Source organism: Lagopus leucura, unplaced genomic scaffold (assembly GCF_019238085.1).
Source record: "Lagopus leucura isolate 7727_CA_CO unplaced genomic scaffold, USGS_WTPT01 Super-Scaffold_100004, whole genome shotgun sequence".
NCBI classification, from domain to species: domain Eukaryota; kingdom Metazoa; phylum Chordata; class Aves; order Galliformes; family Phasianidae; genus Lagopus; species Lagopus leucura.
This window is the reverse complement of record NW_024962264.1, coordinates 20,115,268-20,133,883: the sequence shown is the minus strand read 5'-3', so window position 1 is coordinate 20,133,883 and position 18,616 is coordinate 20,115,268. Positions and strand designations below refer to the sequence as shown.

Genomic DNA, 18,616 nt, shown 5'->3' with positions numbered 1-18,616 from the left:
AGAAGTTCAGAAAAACTTGCATGTGCTGTTGTGCATCAGTAGATCTAATATATATCCATCTGTTGCTTCTGCCAGCAAGTTGCATGTCGTTCCAAATGAGGTAACCTGCGTATAGAATATTTCATGGCATTATTTGTGACAGAAATATTTTCAAGGTGGGGGTTTATGCCATTATGATCAAATTCATAACAAACTGTTTATCTGCTGCTGTTATTTCTCTCATGCTGCACTGGGGCAAGTTAATTTTCAGTGTCTCTACAGTGCATTTCTGGTGAAACTATAGGTTGTACTACTATAGGTTGGCATGTTGCTATCCAAGGATCCAGGCCTGGGCCCTGGAGGTTGAATGTGCTGTCAGCAGAGAAGCAGTCCTGATGAGCCTGATGTCTGGAGATGTAGCTAGAGGGCCTTTCCCTCCAAAACTCACACTGTGTTAGAGCCTCTGACCTATACTGTATATAAGGAATACAGTAGACAAAAATGACATAGACGTGTCCTTACTTGGCTTCAGGAGAACCTGCATGTCCACAATTCATGAGTATCTCTCACCTACTCAAGAATGCAAACTCCTGTGGAGTTTTGTTTAGCTGCTTTTGCACCTGGTAAGTTTGACATTCTCCACAATGACTTCCTTACAGTTTTTACGTATAACATATTCGCTTTGCAAAGCCTAATTGCTGAAGGCCAAGCCTTACGCAGCAGAGTTGCTGATGTAACAAATCAGTGGAAAAAGACCCGGTGCCAAGATTTTTTGTTTAAGTTCTGTTGTTTGTGGAGTTGTTCACGTGTGCCTCAGGAAGAACTGCAGGTATTATATGCCTACATGCTGTGCTTCCTTTTAGAGGCTTTTCTGAAGCAATTATGCTATTGTGAACAAAAATAGAATATAGGTAAACGCAAGGAGTAGTATTACCTCGAGAAAGTTTCATTTAAATTAAGTTTATTGTTAACTCAAATAGTCTTAAATTTGGCTTTGCTTCTCATTTCTAATTTTGGCTGAGGTTCGCTCGGGGCGCCCACTAAATATCTGTCTTTAGATTACATGCCAGACTGTAACTGGCTGCTTGGTCCATAAATCAGATCTTGATAGGGGAATGCTATGTGTGAGGAGATAGAAATTAGTGAGCTGTGTAGTTAGAACACAAAGAACATCTTTTAACTGGCTGATTTTGGGCAAAATTGTCAGAAGTTTATGTGAGAGATTGCTGTTTTCTTTGTAATTGACCCAGGAGAATGTGATAAGTAGTGTGGGCTACAGTCAGACTGCATAATATTGACTTTTTAATGGAGTTCCCTGTAGTCTGTAGTTGAAGCCAACAAAAATAAACAGCAGCAGAAAGCCTGTCCTTTACTTGCTGGTTAAACACTGAGATACCTCTTCTCTACCAGAGGGTATTTTTTGGTAGCTCTGTTTCCTCTCTGTACAACTCTGTATCACTAATATTTTGGGGGCTTTTCAGTCTGCTCTTCAAGTGAAAGTGCCTTTCTGAAGTGCGAGTTCTGTGACCAATATTGCTACTGTGATCCTTTGCAGAGTGGATGCTCTTAGGCAATTGAAAAATACACGACATTTAAGCAAAAACAGTATGACTGCCTGTGTTCCAATTCAATTTATGTATGTACTTAGCATACACTCTTTCCTTCCACAGGCATTTCCTATTCAAAACAGGAACAGGGACCACACCGCTGTTCAGTACTGCAACACCAGGGTACACAATGGCATCCGGCTCTGTTTATTCCCCTCCTACTCGGCCACTACCTAGGAACACTCTGTCCAGAAGTGCTTTTAAATTCAAGAAGTCTTCGAAGTACTGTAGCTGGAAATGTACTGCTCTCTGTGCTGTAGGAGTCTCAGTGCTGCTGGCAATACTGCTGTCCTACTTCATAGGTGAGTTCCTTTGTTTTATAACTGTCATCATAAATAGGGGTATCAGATGGACTGTCCCATATTAACCTTCATGTATAGAAAAGCTTTTGGTAACAGTAAAAACCACAACAATGACTTAATGAAAACTTGTGATTCTTTTGAGATAATAAAAAAATCTGAGTACTTTGAAAGCATTCTGTGACGCAACAACAGTTGAATTAACTTCAAAGAAATATTTGAACTGCAATTAAGCTATGTGGTGTCTAGTCCTTACAAATGTATCTGTAAAATGAAGGCTGTTGTGTTTTCTAACAAAACACAACTTGCAGCATGCCTGTGGAATTCTTCTCATTTTGTGTTATATATAAGCAATGAAGCATTTAGGAGTTATAATTTTCATTTATTATATATGTGTATGTTTGTATGTACATAGAGCAAAAGCGTGACGTAGACTTTGGTTGCAAGGTAGAGAAAATAACTGTCCAGAAGGACAATGTGGAGAAGAGGCTTCTTCCTCCTCTGTAGGGTTTTTTTAATTTTCCGTTTTGTTTTTAAGTACTCTTTCCTAGTTTGTGTTCTATATGATTTCTTTTATTTTGTCATTACTTTATTTAATTTCATAAATCTTTGCTATAAATATATCATTTGAGTTTTAGACAGTTGACTGCTTAACTGTGAGGTAAACATTACTGACTTCTGTATGGGAGCAGAACAGGCTTTCAGTGTGCATGTATCTTCTTCTGTGGCTTTGTCTAGATTACATATTTTGTTACCTCTGAGTCCTTAATTGGTTTTCAAAGACTTTTTTTAACTGATTTTTTAATTAGAAGTTTAAGTCAACACTATTATGTTAATAAAAGCATAAGGGTCTGCTTTTGTAAGGCATTGCTCTCACTCAAATTCAGAGTCTTAGAAAGTCAAGGAAAGAAAATAGAAAGGGGAAAAGTCAATCTCTCCTTCTCTCCTTCATTTTAAAATCTGGGTAAATTAATAACAAAACCTAGCAGGCTCTCTGATCCCTAAATCTTCATTGCCTTTGTTGAAACAGGCTTTCTACATTTCAATCCAGGGCAGAGCATAAGCTGTATAAAGCCTTTGAAGTAGTTCTTTCTGGGCTGAAGCTTCTGTGAACAATGCAAGAAACTGGGTTGCTGAATAGCTGGACAAATTCCTGTCTGCCATGGCAAAGCAGAGCTTCTGAAGCACCCTTTCCACTTCAACTGTGAACCCCAAAGTAAAAAATGCATGTATAGAAATGTAGGGCTTGCCAGTACTGCCCAATACTTTTAATGCCTTGAATTATTTTTTGTGTGAGTGTACACAGAAGCATAAAGGTGTGGCTTGAAGTTAACCTTTAACACTGCATCTTTTTTAAAAAAGATGGGGTTGAAATATTTCCATTTATAAAGCACGTTAATTGTGCTCAATATTTGTAATGTTGCCTCTTAAGTCATTATAATCAAACATCTGCTGCCCAAAAAAGTGTAAGAAAATTCAGTATGAGGTATCACTATCAAGAAATAGAGAAAATGGCCACACAGATAGTGAAATATTGAAGATCTGATTGTGAGCTGAGCTACACTTTGCTTGCCCCAAAGAGCAAGATTACTTATGAATCTGAGAGGTGCGAGGAGTTAGCTGAACTGGATTATTTCTCCCACAGGCATATTAAGAAATATGAGCATGTCTAATACATCTCTATTCCTGTATTCAGGGAAAGAATTGGGCTTTCCATAGAATGAGAGCTTTCATCTCCACACATCATTTATTCACATACTCTGTTACCAAAAAAAAAAAAAACAAGCCAAACCAAACCAAAAAAAACCAAACCAAAACAAAACAAAAAAACATAGCTGTACTACATTTCATGGGTGCTTGCCAGCTTTTATTCTTGCTGAAATAAACAATGCACAAGGGCCTTCCTCTTCCCCATAGTCAATAGGGAGCTCTTTGCCTACTGGTGATATTACACATATTTCAGCTAACTCAGCAATCTAAATGTAAAATCCAGCACTCAGTGATGCTCTCAAGAGAACAGTGGGTCTATAAAACCATGAATGGATTACGCTCATTCATATATGTCGTTTTCCCATCTCTGCAGGTGTATCAGAAACACTCTCTATTTAGTAGGCCATCTAAGTATGAATCGGTGGAAATCATTTATGTAAGATGGAAACAGTCCTTTGTCTTGGTTAAATATTGTGTAGGGTAGATATGAAAGAGAAACGGCTGAGTAGGTAAATGATAATAAAATACAATCTTTGGGAAGGGCTGTGGTTTTGTGAGCCCTCCAGCACTGCAGTGTGCCCTGAACACAGTGATCCAGCTCGTTTGCTGAGGCCTACAGCAGCTGAGATGGCATGTCACTTCTGTGAAGCTGGTTTGAGGTGCATTTTTAGCTTCATGGAGAGGCATTGCCACAAGCACGAAAATGCTTCAGCCAGTGCTGTAAACGATGCTGGTATGGATTGATAAGGAATGTGGTATGGCTTGTGTGACTGTGACAGCTGTAGGTAGAAGGACTAACTGGATCGCTCACCTGGTGACCAGAATAGCAGGCTCTTCTTGGGGCGAGGGATGAACATGTCTTGCCCAGGCTTATTTTAGTTGCAGTGGGTATGGGATAGAGAAGATGACTTTAGATCCCCTCTGCTCTGACAACATACGGCAGAAGAGACAGTTTGCTAGACTTGGTGTCTGCCTTTGCAGAACTGCTCAGTCAGTTAGTCCTGCCAGAGGAGAGGAGCTACACTGAGTCTGGTCTGTCTTGCACTTCTTCCATCACTGTGACAGGAAAGACTCCTACGTTTACAAAGTCTACAAAAGGAGGTGAGAGCAGCAGATATCAACATAGGGAGGGACCAGAGCAAGTGCTACACTCTAAGGCCACTTAATACAGTCTTGGGGATCATGAGAAGTTGAAAACATTATTTCAGTCTAAAGTAAGGAAAGTCTCACTTCCAGCCTTCCCACATACTCTTGATTTTCAAGCCTTGGTGGTCTCTCTCAACTGCTTTTGAAACACAGAGAATGTTGAAGCTTACTGTTTCTGTCAATGAAACCTGCTGATCTTTAGAGAAAATAGAAATGAGTTGCGGAAAGTGGTGACCTTTTGTTTAGCGGGTTTGTCTGATATTTAATTATGGATAAATAATTATTTAATCAACAGGAGCATGCAAGAGGTGCTGAACCAAAATACAGCGCAGCACGTATAGGAAAGTAGACTCAAATAAAAAGCAGCTCTAGTTTAGAGTAAAGGATTAGAAGAACAACTCCCTGAAACAGTGTGTTAAAAAGAAGAAGAAAGAATATAAACTTCTTAGTTTGGGGATTGAGATTACAGTGGAATTTCTTTAAGAAGCTCTTTTGGTTAACTACTATACATAATAAGTTTTGCAACCAAGAAAATGTCAATTTTATTTCCAATATTAACATTTTCAGAAAACTTTGAAAAATATTGTTTTATTTTTCACTATTTGGAACACTAGGAGGAAAAGTATTAAATTTAAGCTGTGAAAGAATACGAAATATGATGTTGCCTTTGTTTGATTTCTTTTTATATACACATGAAGAGTTTTACCCAACACTGTACAAGCAGTTTGTATGAGAGCTGGAAATAGAGTCCAGCTTTACAATGTGCAAGACAAAACAGAACTTTGTCTTTTTTCTTTCTGAGACTTACTACTTCACTTGGCATCCATCATTTGTGGTGAATGCATGAAGTGACAGTTTGTTAAAGCAACACCTAGGCAAAAAAATGGGCATCAAATCAAAGTTTCGTATATAACCAATATCCTACCACTTATATATTTGAGGATATTCTCTGTTTACTTTTGGTGTTAGCAGTCAGAAGTTGTTTTCAGCATGTCGTTGCATAACACAGGCTGATGAGCTACAGTATTGGCCCAATTGGTACAGCAGGAATAATTTCTTTTTTACCATGGATTCATGCTGCATGAAATGAATGAGTATTTGGGGATATCGGGGCCCCTCTTTCTTGCCCAAGAATTGTTTTGGCAACTGATTCTCCATTGCCGATGCCACTGTCAAACTTGTTGTAAGAAGCTGATCCAGGGCCATTTTCACTTTCATGGCATTAAACAGGCAAATGGTTTTCCTCAGTCAGTGCTGAAATTAGAACTACTCAACTGGGCTTGAGAGTTGTGCACTGATAGATCGCATGCGTCTGTCATGAGTGTTGTTCTACATCTACTAAAGAGTTTTCTATTAACATAAAATAGTCTTCAAATACATTATGAGACCTGATCTGTTTAGTCTACCTCTTCTGTCCTGATTTCTCAAGATCAGTCTGTGACAATTTGAAGCCTGTTTGCATTTAATGAGCACTTTATCCTCTCTGTAGCTCAGAACTGATCATTGTGCTAGATTTAGCTATGCAGCTGGTGGTCAGGGGTAGAATATACACCAGCCTGTTGCTCCTCATGATAAAGCAAATAATTATTGGTGGTAATGTAAGGACATTGTGGGGGGAGGAGGGGGAAGAACTTTAAATTAAAAAGACCACAGGAATATTTTTATCTCCACTGCTTCCTGTGAGCAGTTAAGTAAATCTGTTTTGGACGGGAAGGCTAACAAGAAAGCTAACTTTTAGACTTAAATGAAATGACTTCTGGGAAAATACATGTTGTAGTTTATATTTCATTCTTTGAGAGCCAGTAGGAAAGTCACCGTTCTTCTATGACTCAGGGGTGACCACATAGACGTAATCCAAACTGGAAATGTAATATGAACATAGGAGAGATACGAGACTTGAAAGCTATGTTAGATAATCACAGATAATACATCTCTTCCATATTTTTATATAGATGTATTGTGTTTATTCCCTTGTTATTATATTGTGCATTCAATTACCCCATCTGAAAATCGTTACTGATATGTGTAGATAATTAAACTGCAAATTTATTTGCTAATGAATTTCTAATAATCAACATGCTGGAAAATTGTCTTCAGGGTGTGAGAGAGAAATTTCTTGAGAATAAGAACAGAGCAACTGAGGAGGTTTTATGGGTAGAAGAGGTGGATGGGCAGGAAGTATAGTTATCAAGGTTTGCTGTTAGAGAAGACTTGTCACAGAAGTATGTAGGGTGTGAAAATTAGATCTAAGGGCCGATTAACTCTCTTGCAGGTGAGTTTAAAGTGATCTTGAAAAATTAGAAAATTTTCAGTTTCTACACACTTAAATTAACTTTTCATTTCTCCAGTGTTGTTTCAGAGTTTGTGGTCTGTGGCTCTGCTTGCATTACAGAGGATGTAGTGTGACAGCTGCTGTGCACATTGTGGAGGACCAGAGAGATACCTTTCCTGTGGAGCTCACTGGCAGATGTCCTAATAGGGCAGAATCACCCTTCACAAAACTAATGGATTTAGAACTGGGTTTTTCTTAGAAAGAATGACGAAATATACCTGTAATCAAAAAGAATCTATTTTACTTCATCACCAAAGAACAATATGATATGTCTTTTTGATTGCAATGCCTAGTTAACAATATTCTGCTGTTCGTAAAGCTCAATTACTGCCAGGATAGAAGAAAACAACTTAATTAATAACGCCATTTAAATGGAATTTTTATTACAGCACTTGGCATAGGTATTGTAATTAACAGGCATGAAGGAGAATATAGTTTAGTTGCCATTAATCACCTTTACTTTCATTATGTACTCACAAACTTTCTTTTTTTCTTTGTCCTGCATTTGAAATTGAATATTGTAGTACTCTTATCACTGGAATCTCTGTCAAGATTTCCAAGATTTTTTTTCTGCTGTATTTCCAACAGAGTGCCTGCATTCTCTTCCCACTCTGACTCCTTAGGTTTCGCGTGGACCTTGGTTATGACTAATGTTTCAGTGAGATGTGTGGGTTGGAAATATGTTCTCTGTCTGCAACTGTGCTCTCACTGCATTTCTCATTCTGTCAAATTAGAGGTGCTGAAGTAGACTAATACCTGTAAATATCACAGATTCAAAAAAAAAAAAAAAAAAGCATCTGGGTCATGAAGACTCCCACTATCAATACAAGCTGTGAGACAAAAGGATTGAGCCAAAAATGACTTGAGTTTACTAATGGATGGCAGCAGGATATGAGCCAAGCAGGGTGCCCTCGCAGCCCAGAGAGCCAACCATATCCTGGGCTGCATCCAAAGTAACGTGACCAGCAGGTCAGGGAGGTGATCCTGCCCCTGTGCTCTGCGCTGAGACCTCACCTGGAGCACTACATCCAGATGGGGAGTCCTCAGTGTAAGGAAAACATAGACTTGTTGGAGTGCATCCAGAGGAGAGCCACATAAATGATCCCAGGAATGGAATGTCTCCTCTATGAGGACAGGCTGAGAGAGCTGGTGCTCTTCAGCCTGGAGAATAGAAGGCTCTGGGGAGACCTGAGAGCAGCCTTCCCAGTATCTAAAGGAGGGCTACAAGAAGGAAGGGGAAGAGTCTGTCCCCTTTAGCAGGTTCTGTTATGGTAGGATGGGGGAAATGGTTTCAAATTAAAAGAGGGGAGATTTAAATTGGACATAAGAAGTGTTTTACACTGAGGGTGATGAGGCACTGGCACAGGATGCACAGAGAGGTGGTGGATGCCCAGTCCGTGGGGACGCTCAAGGTCAGGTTGAAGGGGCTCTGAGCAGCCTGATCGAGATGTGTCTCTGTTCATTTGAGGGATCCCCAAAGATTCCCTCCAACTCAAACAAAACTGTGATTCTGAATGTGAGAAATATTTTGAATTTCCTCTTGGTCTGTTGTCAGGGTAGCTCTGTGGAAAGGGACCTGGGTGTCCTGGTGGATGACAGGTTGGCCATGAGCCAGCAGTGTGCCCTTGTGGCCAAAAAGGCCAATGGCTTACTGGGGTGCGTTAAAAAGAGCGTGGCCAGCAGATCAAAGGAGGTGATCCTCCCCCTCTACTCTGCCCTGGTAAGGCCTCATCTGGAGTACTGCGTCCAGTTCTGGGCTCCCCAGTACAAAAAAGACAGGGATCTCTTGGAAAGAGTCCAGCGGAGGGCCACGAAGATGGTGAAGGGCCTGGAGCATCTCTACTATGAAGAAAGGCTGAGTGAACTGGGTCTGTTCAGCCTTGAGAAAAGGAGACTGAGAGGGGACCTGATCCAGGTCTATAAATATCTGAGGTGTGGGGGGCAGAATGGCAAGGCCGGACTGTTTTCAGTGGTGAGTGGAGACAGGACAAGGGGAAATGGCTGGAAACTGCAGCATAGGAAGTTCCACACAAACATGTGCAAGAACTTCTTTACAGTGAGGTGATGGAGCACTGGAACAGGCTGCCCAGGGAGGTGGTGGAGTCTCCTTCTCTGGAGATGTTCAAGACCTGCCTGGATGCCTACCTGTGCTACCTGCTGTAGGGAACCTGCTTTGGCAGGGGGGTTGGACTCGATGATCTCTGGAGGTCCCTTCCAACCCCTGCAATTCTGTGATTCTGTCATCATTTGAAGAAAGTGCTCTGAGATTTTACAGTTTACCAAATCCATGTATCGCAATGTATCGAAACCTGCGTTTTGATACACAACAAGGGTGTTTTTCCCTCATGTTTGCTGATTGTACCAAGCACGTAGGAGAACCAGATAAATTTTGCATGTTCTTATGCAATGTGTGCATACATATGCAGCTGTGAAAATGACCACAGTTGCAGTACTATGGAAGGTACGTAACTCCATTCTGTGTCACAGTTAGCATCTCATCATAACAATCCTTCAGGCTTTTAAGGGAGGCTTTGGGTGTCTCTAATGCTTCTGGAGGCAGCAGCAGTGTTCTATATCGGCCCTCTCTTCACAAGCTATAGATTTGCATTATCAGTTCCAATTTGGTGGGATTTTGGAATGTCTGCCACTCAAAGTAGGAAACTGTGGGTGAGATACATGCCACTGTCTTGTTCCTGTCCAGAGTGGACAGGTCTCTCTCAGCTCTAGATATTGTAGAAAGGAATTGCCCTGACAACAGTACTGTGGGGGAATGAAAGGGTTGGCCTCTCTGCAGTGCGTGGCTCTGCTGAGTGATAGTCAACCTGTTGTACTATGTGTTACTGCTGGACCTTGCTCTGGGAGGACAGAGCAGTAGATATCCCATAGAAATGTAAGGCAGTACTAAGTACTAAAGAGTGCATAGCCTCTGCTGTTAGAACTGCAGCGTGGGATTATGTAGCCATATAGCTGGTGAACGTACAATTATTTAGCAAGTAAAACCCATCTTCTAAAATTTCTGAGGGATTTTAATAGCCAGAACGGATAGGATTCAGTAATAGGGAGAGAGAGAGTCCTTGAAGTCTGAAGTACCAATCTCCTAGTTCTATTTCAGTACTTCATAACCTGCAAAAACTGACCTGTAAAAGCCAGATAACTGGTGTTTGTAGACCATACCTTAGGAATAAGAAGTCAGACAACTCATTTCTGACATATTATTTGTATGCAACAGTATTAAAATAGGCACGACTGTCCACACCATTCTAAAGCTTAATATTAGAGATAATAATTCCATGGGTTTATGCATTGCAGTAATTTTCAGCTGTATCCAACATGTAAAAGTTTTTTGCCTGTGGCTTCTAGGTATATGCATGAGGTTTGTACCATGTTTAGAGCGGACATTGTTGATGAGCTAGTTGTGTCTCCATAGCATGGAAATGTTTATAATTCCTTGTTTATACCACTTTCTCTCAAAACTGAGAGACAGGGAACGCCTAGTCAGAAAATGACTATCTTACATTTCACTACCTCGTTGGGCTGATTGGACTAAAAACATTTCCAACATCTTTCATTGAAATTGCACCACAGCTAAGCACATTGAAATATGAGTGCATTGAATGTACTTTTTTTGTTTCCAGCAAAAATAATGTTATGGATAATGCCTTTAGCTAATGTTTTTTTAAGCAAAAATCTTGTTACTGAGTTCTATACTAAGCACAAAACATCATAGTTACTATTTCAGGAGTGCAGAATATTAACATTTGATTGGTGTTGTAGATGTTGCGTGCTATTACTGTTAATGGCACTGAAAGTAAAACATTCATTGAGAAAAATAATCCTTACACAGAAGGATATAGGAACCTGTAATTTGCAGTCAGGAGGTTAAGAGAGACTTGACAAGATTTTGTGGGATTAAAAAAACTAATCCATCAAGGAGCATACCCACCTCTACTCCCAAAAGGGTTGTGTTCTAGTTATGATTTGCCACAAGGTTTTTGTCAACAGTCCTGTCACCCTTCCATTTTTGCCAGTGGAGCAGATGGAAACTCAGTAATCCTGGCAATGTTACATGTGTAGTGATGAAATACGAGATGACATGATGTCACTGTCCATGGGTTCTACATTTTGCTGTCATGCTGCAGCGTATGGTTCCTTTTCAAACTATGAACGATGTTTCCAGGAGTACTGAAATGTCTTTCAAGCATGTTACATGGAGATGTGCTTCCTTCTGTAATATTCCGGAAGATCCACAAGTTGTAACAATTATTCAGCTTAATGGCAAATACTTGAGAAATGTAGTTAAATTATACTAGTTACTCATGGATTAATAACAAGTTTAGAGTAATTTGGAGATGTTGTTCCTGTTTTATCAATGGAGGTAAATACATACCAAACTTGCTGTGAACAATCTATTTGATATTACATCTGTGACTCAGATGGCAAGTACGCGTGGCTTTAAACACAGGTGTATTTCCCCCACTGCAGCAGTGAAGCATGCAAGTTATGAGTCCTCCAAAGCTAACAGGAACCATTAAATACAAGATCCTATGTTTTCAAATACATGCTATTTCAGAAGACTTCATTCACAGAACCAAAGAGAAGGTTGTCTCTTAGGAATTGTCACCTGTAACAGCATTTGTAATTTCCTAATCTCTAGGAATAGGAGATACATTACAACTGTTCAGATAATGCATTTGAAATATTGTTTCCCTCAGTGGTAAAACCAACTAACCAAATAAGGATGAGTGGTTTTGCCTAAATGTAATGAAATAGGATCACACAAAAATCATCTTCTCTAGCGCCTCTAATAGAATAATACAGGAGGGTTTTAGGTAGTGAGAGCAGCTATCAGCTGTTGGAAAAGTTAGCCAGCTCCACAAGTCTCTAAGAAACTGCTATATTTACGATGTATTTAGATGGAAAAAAAACTTACAATTTATCACTATTATAGTACTGAAAAGATGGTATGATTATGTAAATAATACTTAATTGAAAACTGTAAAACAGCCAGCTGTATTGTTAACACCACTGTGCTAAACACTAATCTACTTGAGTTTCACACAAGGTGTGACACAGTAATTTGCTACAATAAATTTGTCTTCACTTGTTAAAGCTTTAAACTCATCTGTTGCTCATCTTCTTTTTCATCTTTGGAATGCCAAGTTTCAGAGCAGTTCCTATTGAAGCATTTTTTGTTAGAGTGGGTCTGCATTTGACCCCAAAGCTTCTCACAGTGCTAAGTGATTCAATTTATTTGCCAGGTTTTCAGTCCCCAGCAGGGTTCTTTTCTCTCTCTCTCCTATTACTAATCTCAGGTAGAGGTAATGCTATGTTGGTATACACAAGTTGGAAGGGGAGAAATTCAATCCTTTCTTGTTATTCCAATTCACCCGGAGCCAAAACTAGAAGTTTAAAGCAAGTACTTATCACTGAGCTGATATCTTTTCATACAGTAACAAGACCAATCAATTCTCTCCATCAGTTGTATAAGTGACTGCTGCTTTAGAGCTAAGACTGCCTGTTCTTAAGATCACTTGTAAGATTTTATAGTTCACTGTCATAGCTGATTTAGTGGGGATTGGGAGAAGAATGTTTAATCTGAAACTGTAATCCTACCTTGTTTTTGCCAGGATTTACACAGCTATTAAAGAAAAGGAACAAAGTGGCTTGTTGGACATAAACCACTGGACTTACAGTTAGCAGTAGGGTTGTCTTTGTATCATGGGTTTCTTCTGTAACTCATTTATGATAAATTAATTTTTTTGTTTTCTTTTTATTAGTACTATTTTTCATGTGCCTAGAGTACATCTTTTCTCACAGGAATAATTTCATAAATGCCACGTCTCACTCTAGTGAGTCCTCTGGAGGAACTACTGTCATGATATGTTATTGCAATCCACATAAAACATATTAATGACAATAAAATTAAGGATTCTCTATCTAGTAGCTGGTTTCTCCTCTGCCCTTATTTTTATTTTTGGCCCAAGCACAGAGCTGCTTACCCAGTCACGATTCCTGGTGCTATAGTGAGGAGCTGTATCTTTAGGAGGAACTGAGCTAAAGAAGAGAGTGATATGGAGGTTTCTATGGGAGGATGGTTGAAATTCCTAAACTGACTTAAACCTTGAAACTTCTTGCACAAGTTCCTTAGCATGTGCAGATGGATAGCTGATGCCTTACAAGGTCTTGAAGTAAGATGGATTTGTGAAAAAGGCCTCTTTGATGATGAACTCAGCATGTTCATTCTGCTTTTTAATATGGAAATAAGTGGAAATTGCATGGTTGCAAATTGATCTGCATGTCGTGCTTGGCTTATGCATCAACACAATTGTATAGTTCATGTAGGTGAATGATTATTATCTGGCATTGATCTAAGTCACTGTGAAGAAATCGTGCGGAGTTTACAGGTTATTTTGTTTTGGCCTCAGTCACCTACCTTTGATCTCTAAGTGGACAGCTGTAATTGTGATGCTATGAAGCCTAACAAACAGCAAAGGATGAGAAAACCTATATGTTGACTTGCACGTTCAATCAACTCACATATGATCTCAGCAGGAAATTCAAAACAAAAGCTAATTTATGGAAAAATATGTAGTTCTAATCACAGTTTAGCTCTGTGGGGTTCCAAATAACACACTACAGTCTCTACATGCAGATGCTTTCATCTAACATTCCACATTTGGTAACATTCCAAAAGTTCTTATCAAACCTTATTATCATCTTTTATTAAATCTTACTCCATTTCTCCTTATTGCATGTTTGCTGTAATATTCTGTCATTCTTAATATGGAATAAAATAGCTTTGATCTATTTTGGACAGTCATGAGATGGAAATATGCAACATGAGTGTTTAACTATACACTCTAAAATCCCAGCTCTATGTGTCCTTTGAACATCACAGTAATTGACTCCTGTTTCTTTTTCCTTTGGTTCTTGAATCTTTTCATCAGACTGCACTTCTTTATGCCATCTGTGTGCAAATAGGTTCTATATGATTGTACAGTGCCATTTCATTATTATTGTATCCCTCAAGAATTTTAGTGGGAGGTTTTTGTTTTTGTTTTCCTGCAGTAAAGTTTTTAAACTATAAAAAAAATGCTTGGGCCCATGCACTGGTGCTCTTGCCTAAGTGAAATGCTTCCAATAGATGTTGAGACGTTACATTGGCATTGCTTTTCTTTACACTGCTGTTTTATGAGGGCTGCCATCTATAAAGGATGTTGCCCTAAGCAAAACTTCTGTTGGAGCTGTAGAAAAAAATAAAACAGATAAGCACAGACCAGAGCCTCAGCTGTTTACTAGAAAGTAAGTTTAAAAGAGAAATAAGGAAGGAATTAAAAGACTGAAGGAAGAGACTAAAGAAATGCCAGAAGGAATAGAGAAAATTAATTATCATGCCATCTTAACCCAGACTTGGAAAGTGTAAGTCGGAAATTTTTTCCACAATGTTTGACAAGGAGATCATTGATTATGACTTTATGAGATAGAAACCCCAAATTTATAGAATGTTTTTCATGCTTTTCTGTGAACTCAGACAAAACAACCCTGTCTCTAAGCATTCAGCAATCTAGTATGCATGTTTTCATAATTTCTGCACCTGTAATAACTTTCACCATCTTGTTAACTGTGAATAGTATTATTTGGGGGGAGGAAAGAAAAGGAGGGAAAAAAAATGTGTTCAGGAGAGGCTCAGGATAATACCAATGGCTATTTAGGTTATCATGAGGGCTAGCACATATCAGAGAATGCTGGATGATCATAATGAATGGCAAGTGTGAAACAAGCTGTAACAAATAGATATTATTTAAGTAAGCAGTTACTGAATAATGATCTCTGTCTATGTTGTAAGAAATCTGGATTCTCCCTTAAGCTTTGAACGTGCCTCATATAATGCTGTTGACAGAATTAGACCATTGTTATGTAAAGTCACTGGCTTGACAGCAAGAATGAGACATCTAGGCATACAAGTTTAGAGAAGAATAGAAGTTCCATTTCTTGGTAAATGTGCTAAAAACAGTTACACCAAGCCTATAACGCATCTTTCTTAACAGCTCAAATACAACTGTACTTTTAAACAGTATATAATCGTCTTTGACTAGTAGTTGAAGAAAGTAACTTTTTTCCATTGCAGATTCCTGACGTGTAGAATCATAGAATTGCTCAGGTTGGAAAAGATCTTAAAGATAATCAAATCCAACCACAACCTAACTAAAGCACCCTAACAACCCTCCACTAAATCATGTCTCTGTGCACCACAGTGTTTAAACGCATTCAGGGATGGTGACTCAACCACCTCCCTGGGGAGCCTATTCCAGTGCTTCACAACCCTTTCTGTAAAGAAGTTTTCCCTGACATCCAACCTAAACTTACCCTGGCACAACTTGAGGCCATTTTCCCTTGTCCTGTTACCAGTGAAAAGAGACCAACCCCTCCTTCGCTGTAAGCACCTCTCAGATATTGGAAGAGAGCAATAAGGTCTCCCCTCAGCCTCCTTTTCCCCAGACTGAACAGCCCCAGTTCCTTCAGTCTCTCCTCATAGGCCATATTCTCCGAGCCCTTCACAAGCCTTATTGCCCTTCTTTGGACCTGCTCCAGCACCTCCATGTCCTTTATGTACTGAGGTGCCCAAAACTGAACACAGTACTCGAGAAGAGACCTCACCAGTGCCGAGTACAGGGGCAGGATGACTTCCCTAGTCCTGCTCACCACACCATTCCTGATCCAAGCCGGGATGCCATTGGAGTTCTGGAGGCATTCAGGGCCAGGCTGGATGTGGCTCGAGGCAGCCTGGTCTAGTGATTGGCGAGCCTGCCCATAGCAGGGGGGTTGAAGCTAGGTGATCTTTCAGGTTCTTTTTAATCCAGGCAATTCTATGATGATAAATATATGATGCACCTGTTGACTAGTCTTTTAAAGAAGCTTATAAGCACGCATTCTAAAAAACTGGAAAAAACAGGCTTTTTGTTGATTTAAGGAAGACAGAAATAAATAAAGAACTTATAACTTGTAATTCACTTATTTAAAATTTTAATTAACTGTTTTTAATTGACTGTTTGATCTGCAGCAATATCCAATGCATCCTATTATCTTAGAAAAGAGCAGATGAATGCAAATCACTGGCAGTTGATTTGCACATCCTCTGGTCCACTCCAGGTCCTTCAGAATAAAATAGCTTCAGATTCTAATTATAGCTGCAAGAAAAATATACGGGAGATAATTTAAAAAACCACTTCAGTGTTCAAATATTTCATTTGAAAATGTATTGCCAACAGGGAGATGAACTAGAAGACAATCCTTCAACAAGATTGAGCAATAATTGCGATTTACTTAGTTTAAATTATAATCTTTTTGCATTGCTTTAAATATAAATTATATTCACTTTTCCTTATGTGCAAGTGTGCATATATATATTATTCTATTCTAGGGAAGCAATTTTGTAAACCGTAGTTTGAAAGCACCAGCATCCAGAAATACATAGAAGAAGCAGTCCTGGAAGATAAGTTAAATTTCTTAGCAAGAAGCTCATCTTCAAGTACGCCTTCATGAATAATAAGACTTGATTACCATACCTTCTAAAATGCATGGGAGAAGAGAAGAAGGGTTGCCAACATTGTTCAGTTCCTCTTACTAACTTCCTCCACAGTGCTGAGTATTTTTATGTTCATAGAGCATACTCTATAGATTGTATCTCTGGAGGTCTTGGGGAGGTGCTTGCTCCTTTGAAATAGCCAGGATTTTTTTTTTTTATTTCTGCTGTCCAATGTTAATTTTTTAATCTTTTTTTAAGAAGAGATGGAATAATATTTGAAGTCCCTTTCCCAGTTCAGGCCAGTTCATTTTCCAGTTCTGATTCCTTCTATTTAAAAGAGCCCTCCTGTCTTGGAAATTTCTCCTACTCTCATAAAATGCGTTGTCACCTTCAGAGTTCTTTCTCTGAAGACAACATCTACAAATTTGTAATGTTGCCTGTTGGATTACTGGTACTTCAGACACATACCCTGTTACTGTTGGGCTACTTCTGTGATTGGAGCCTCTGTTTATATGCATACAGTTTTGCTTATTCACCCTTAGCGCCTGCACGTTTCATGCTTTCAGTTGCACAGTGTATAGGGTGTTTGCTATGCCTTTTGTTTTTTGTATGTGCCTGTCAACCATAGTACTTTAAAGAAAATAAGGTTGATGTTGGTGGCTAATGAAAGAACACACTTGAATTTTGACTGATAAGGTTCTCTGGTTTTTACTACGTATTGCTACTCTTTCCTAGAAATAAAAAATATGCTTGCTTTCTGACACCAATCGTCAACCCCAACAAAGTATGTGTACTCATAGCTGTGTCCAGATTTTTTCTGTTGAGAGCTCACCTACTGGGTGACAGCTCAAAAAAAAGTGATAGCTGCTGGATTCTGGAGGATAACATCTGTCTGATTTCTTTACCAACTGCTTTTCTGTTGTCTTCAAGTGATTTTCTGTTATCATTCTCTTCTGTACCTCTCATAATTTTGGCAGAAGAGGCTTTTGAGCCAGCAAGCAAGGCAGTGAAGGGAACCTCTACCTAAGCAGGGCTCAGCAGGTAGTCATCAATTCTCACCATTCTAGTTTTGTCACATAGTTAGGTAAATATTCCTCCTCTCTTACTACCTATTAATAAGAGAACCTGTTTCTTTTTGGCTTACTGAAGAAAGTCTTGAAGAGAGTTTTGAAGTGATAATACAGTGTGTTTCCTCAAGAACAGGTTGCTTGTAAAGAGAATGCATCAAGTGCAGCAATACTTGCTTGAGAAATGAGCGTACCAGACAAACAGGCTGACAGCCTTTAAAGAATGAAAGGGCTTGATAGAATCAACTTCTTTTTCCTGAAGCAGATTTTTGTAAAATGTTTTATGTAAGTGTGAACAAGTCTTTTTTTTTTTTTCCAAGTATTTGTTGTGAAATGTGTATCTAGTTGCTTTTTTAATTATTAAGTGGAAATGGAGACTTTGTAGGCTGTTTTAAAATCAAAGAACTAGACCTTGAATACAGAGAGTGAAAGGTAAGATCAACCAAGCTTGAAAAAGAAGTTTAAGATGGTTTGGAAAGCCTTAGAAACCCTTTAGAAACACTGCATAGTGACAGATGGTAGGATTACTTGATAACCTGTAATGAACAACAGCATTTTTGTTGATGCTGCTGTAGGCATAAGTGCACTTCTGTAATCTGAGCTCTGAATCTTTTGAATATCCCAGTTCTTGTGGCATGTAGGCCCTGTGTTGCTCTGGAAAAGTATAAAGGGAGGAAGAAAAGCTGAATTGTTCATTTGATTATTGCTCATGTGTTTGAGAATTCAGCCGTTATCCACCAGCACCACCCAGACACTGACTTTGTATTTATGCAAAGAGCAGCACAGATCCCAGAGGACTTTCTTCTAATGCTTCTTCTTCCTATCCTGTTGAAGAGAATGAAATCTTCATTGTTTGCCACTGTACTCTAAAGGCTGTCTATAAAGCTGATAATCCTGGCTGCTAGCAATAAAAATACCACATTAAACAAGTCTGTCAGTCCCACAGTACT

General features: G+C 39.1%; 1 protein-coding gene across 3 annotated transcripts in view; it reads left to right on the top strand.

Annotated features, from left to right (window-relative positions):
- The window catches only part of TENM3 (teneurin transmembrane protein 3), a 469,784-nt gene that overhangs the window by 353,968 nt on the left and 97,200 nt on the right, over positions 1-18,616 (top strand). For all 3 annotated transcript variants that reach the window (XM_042870719.1, XM_042870718.1, XM_042870720.1), the window contains one exon: positions 1,650-1,888. In XM_042870719.1, coding sequence (XP_042726653.1) covers positions 1,650-1,888 — 239 coding nt within the window. The remainder of the gene's footprint in view (positions 1-1,649; positions 1,889-18,616) is intronic.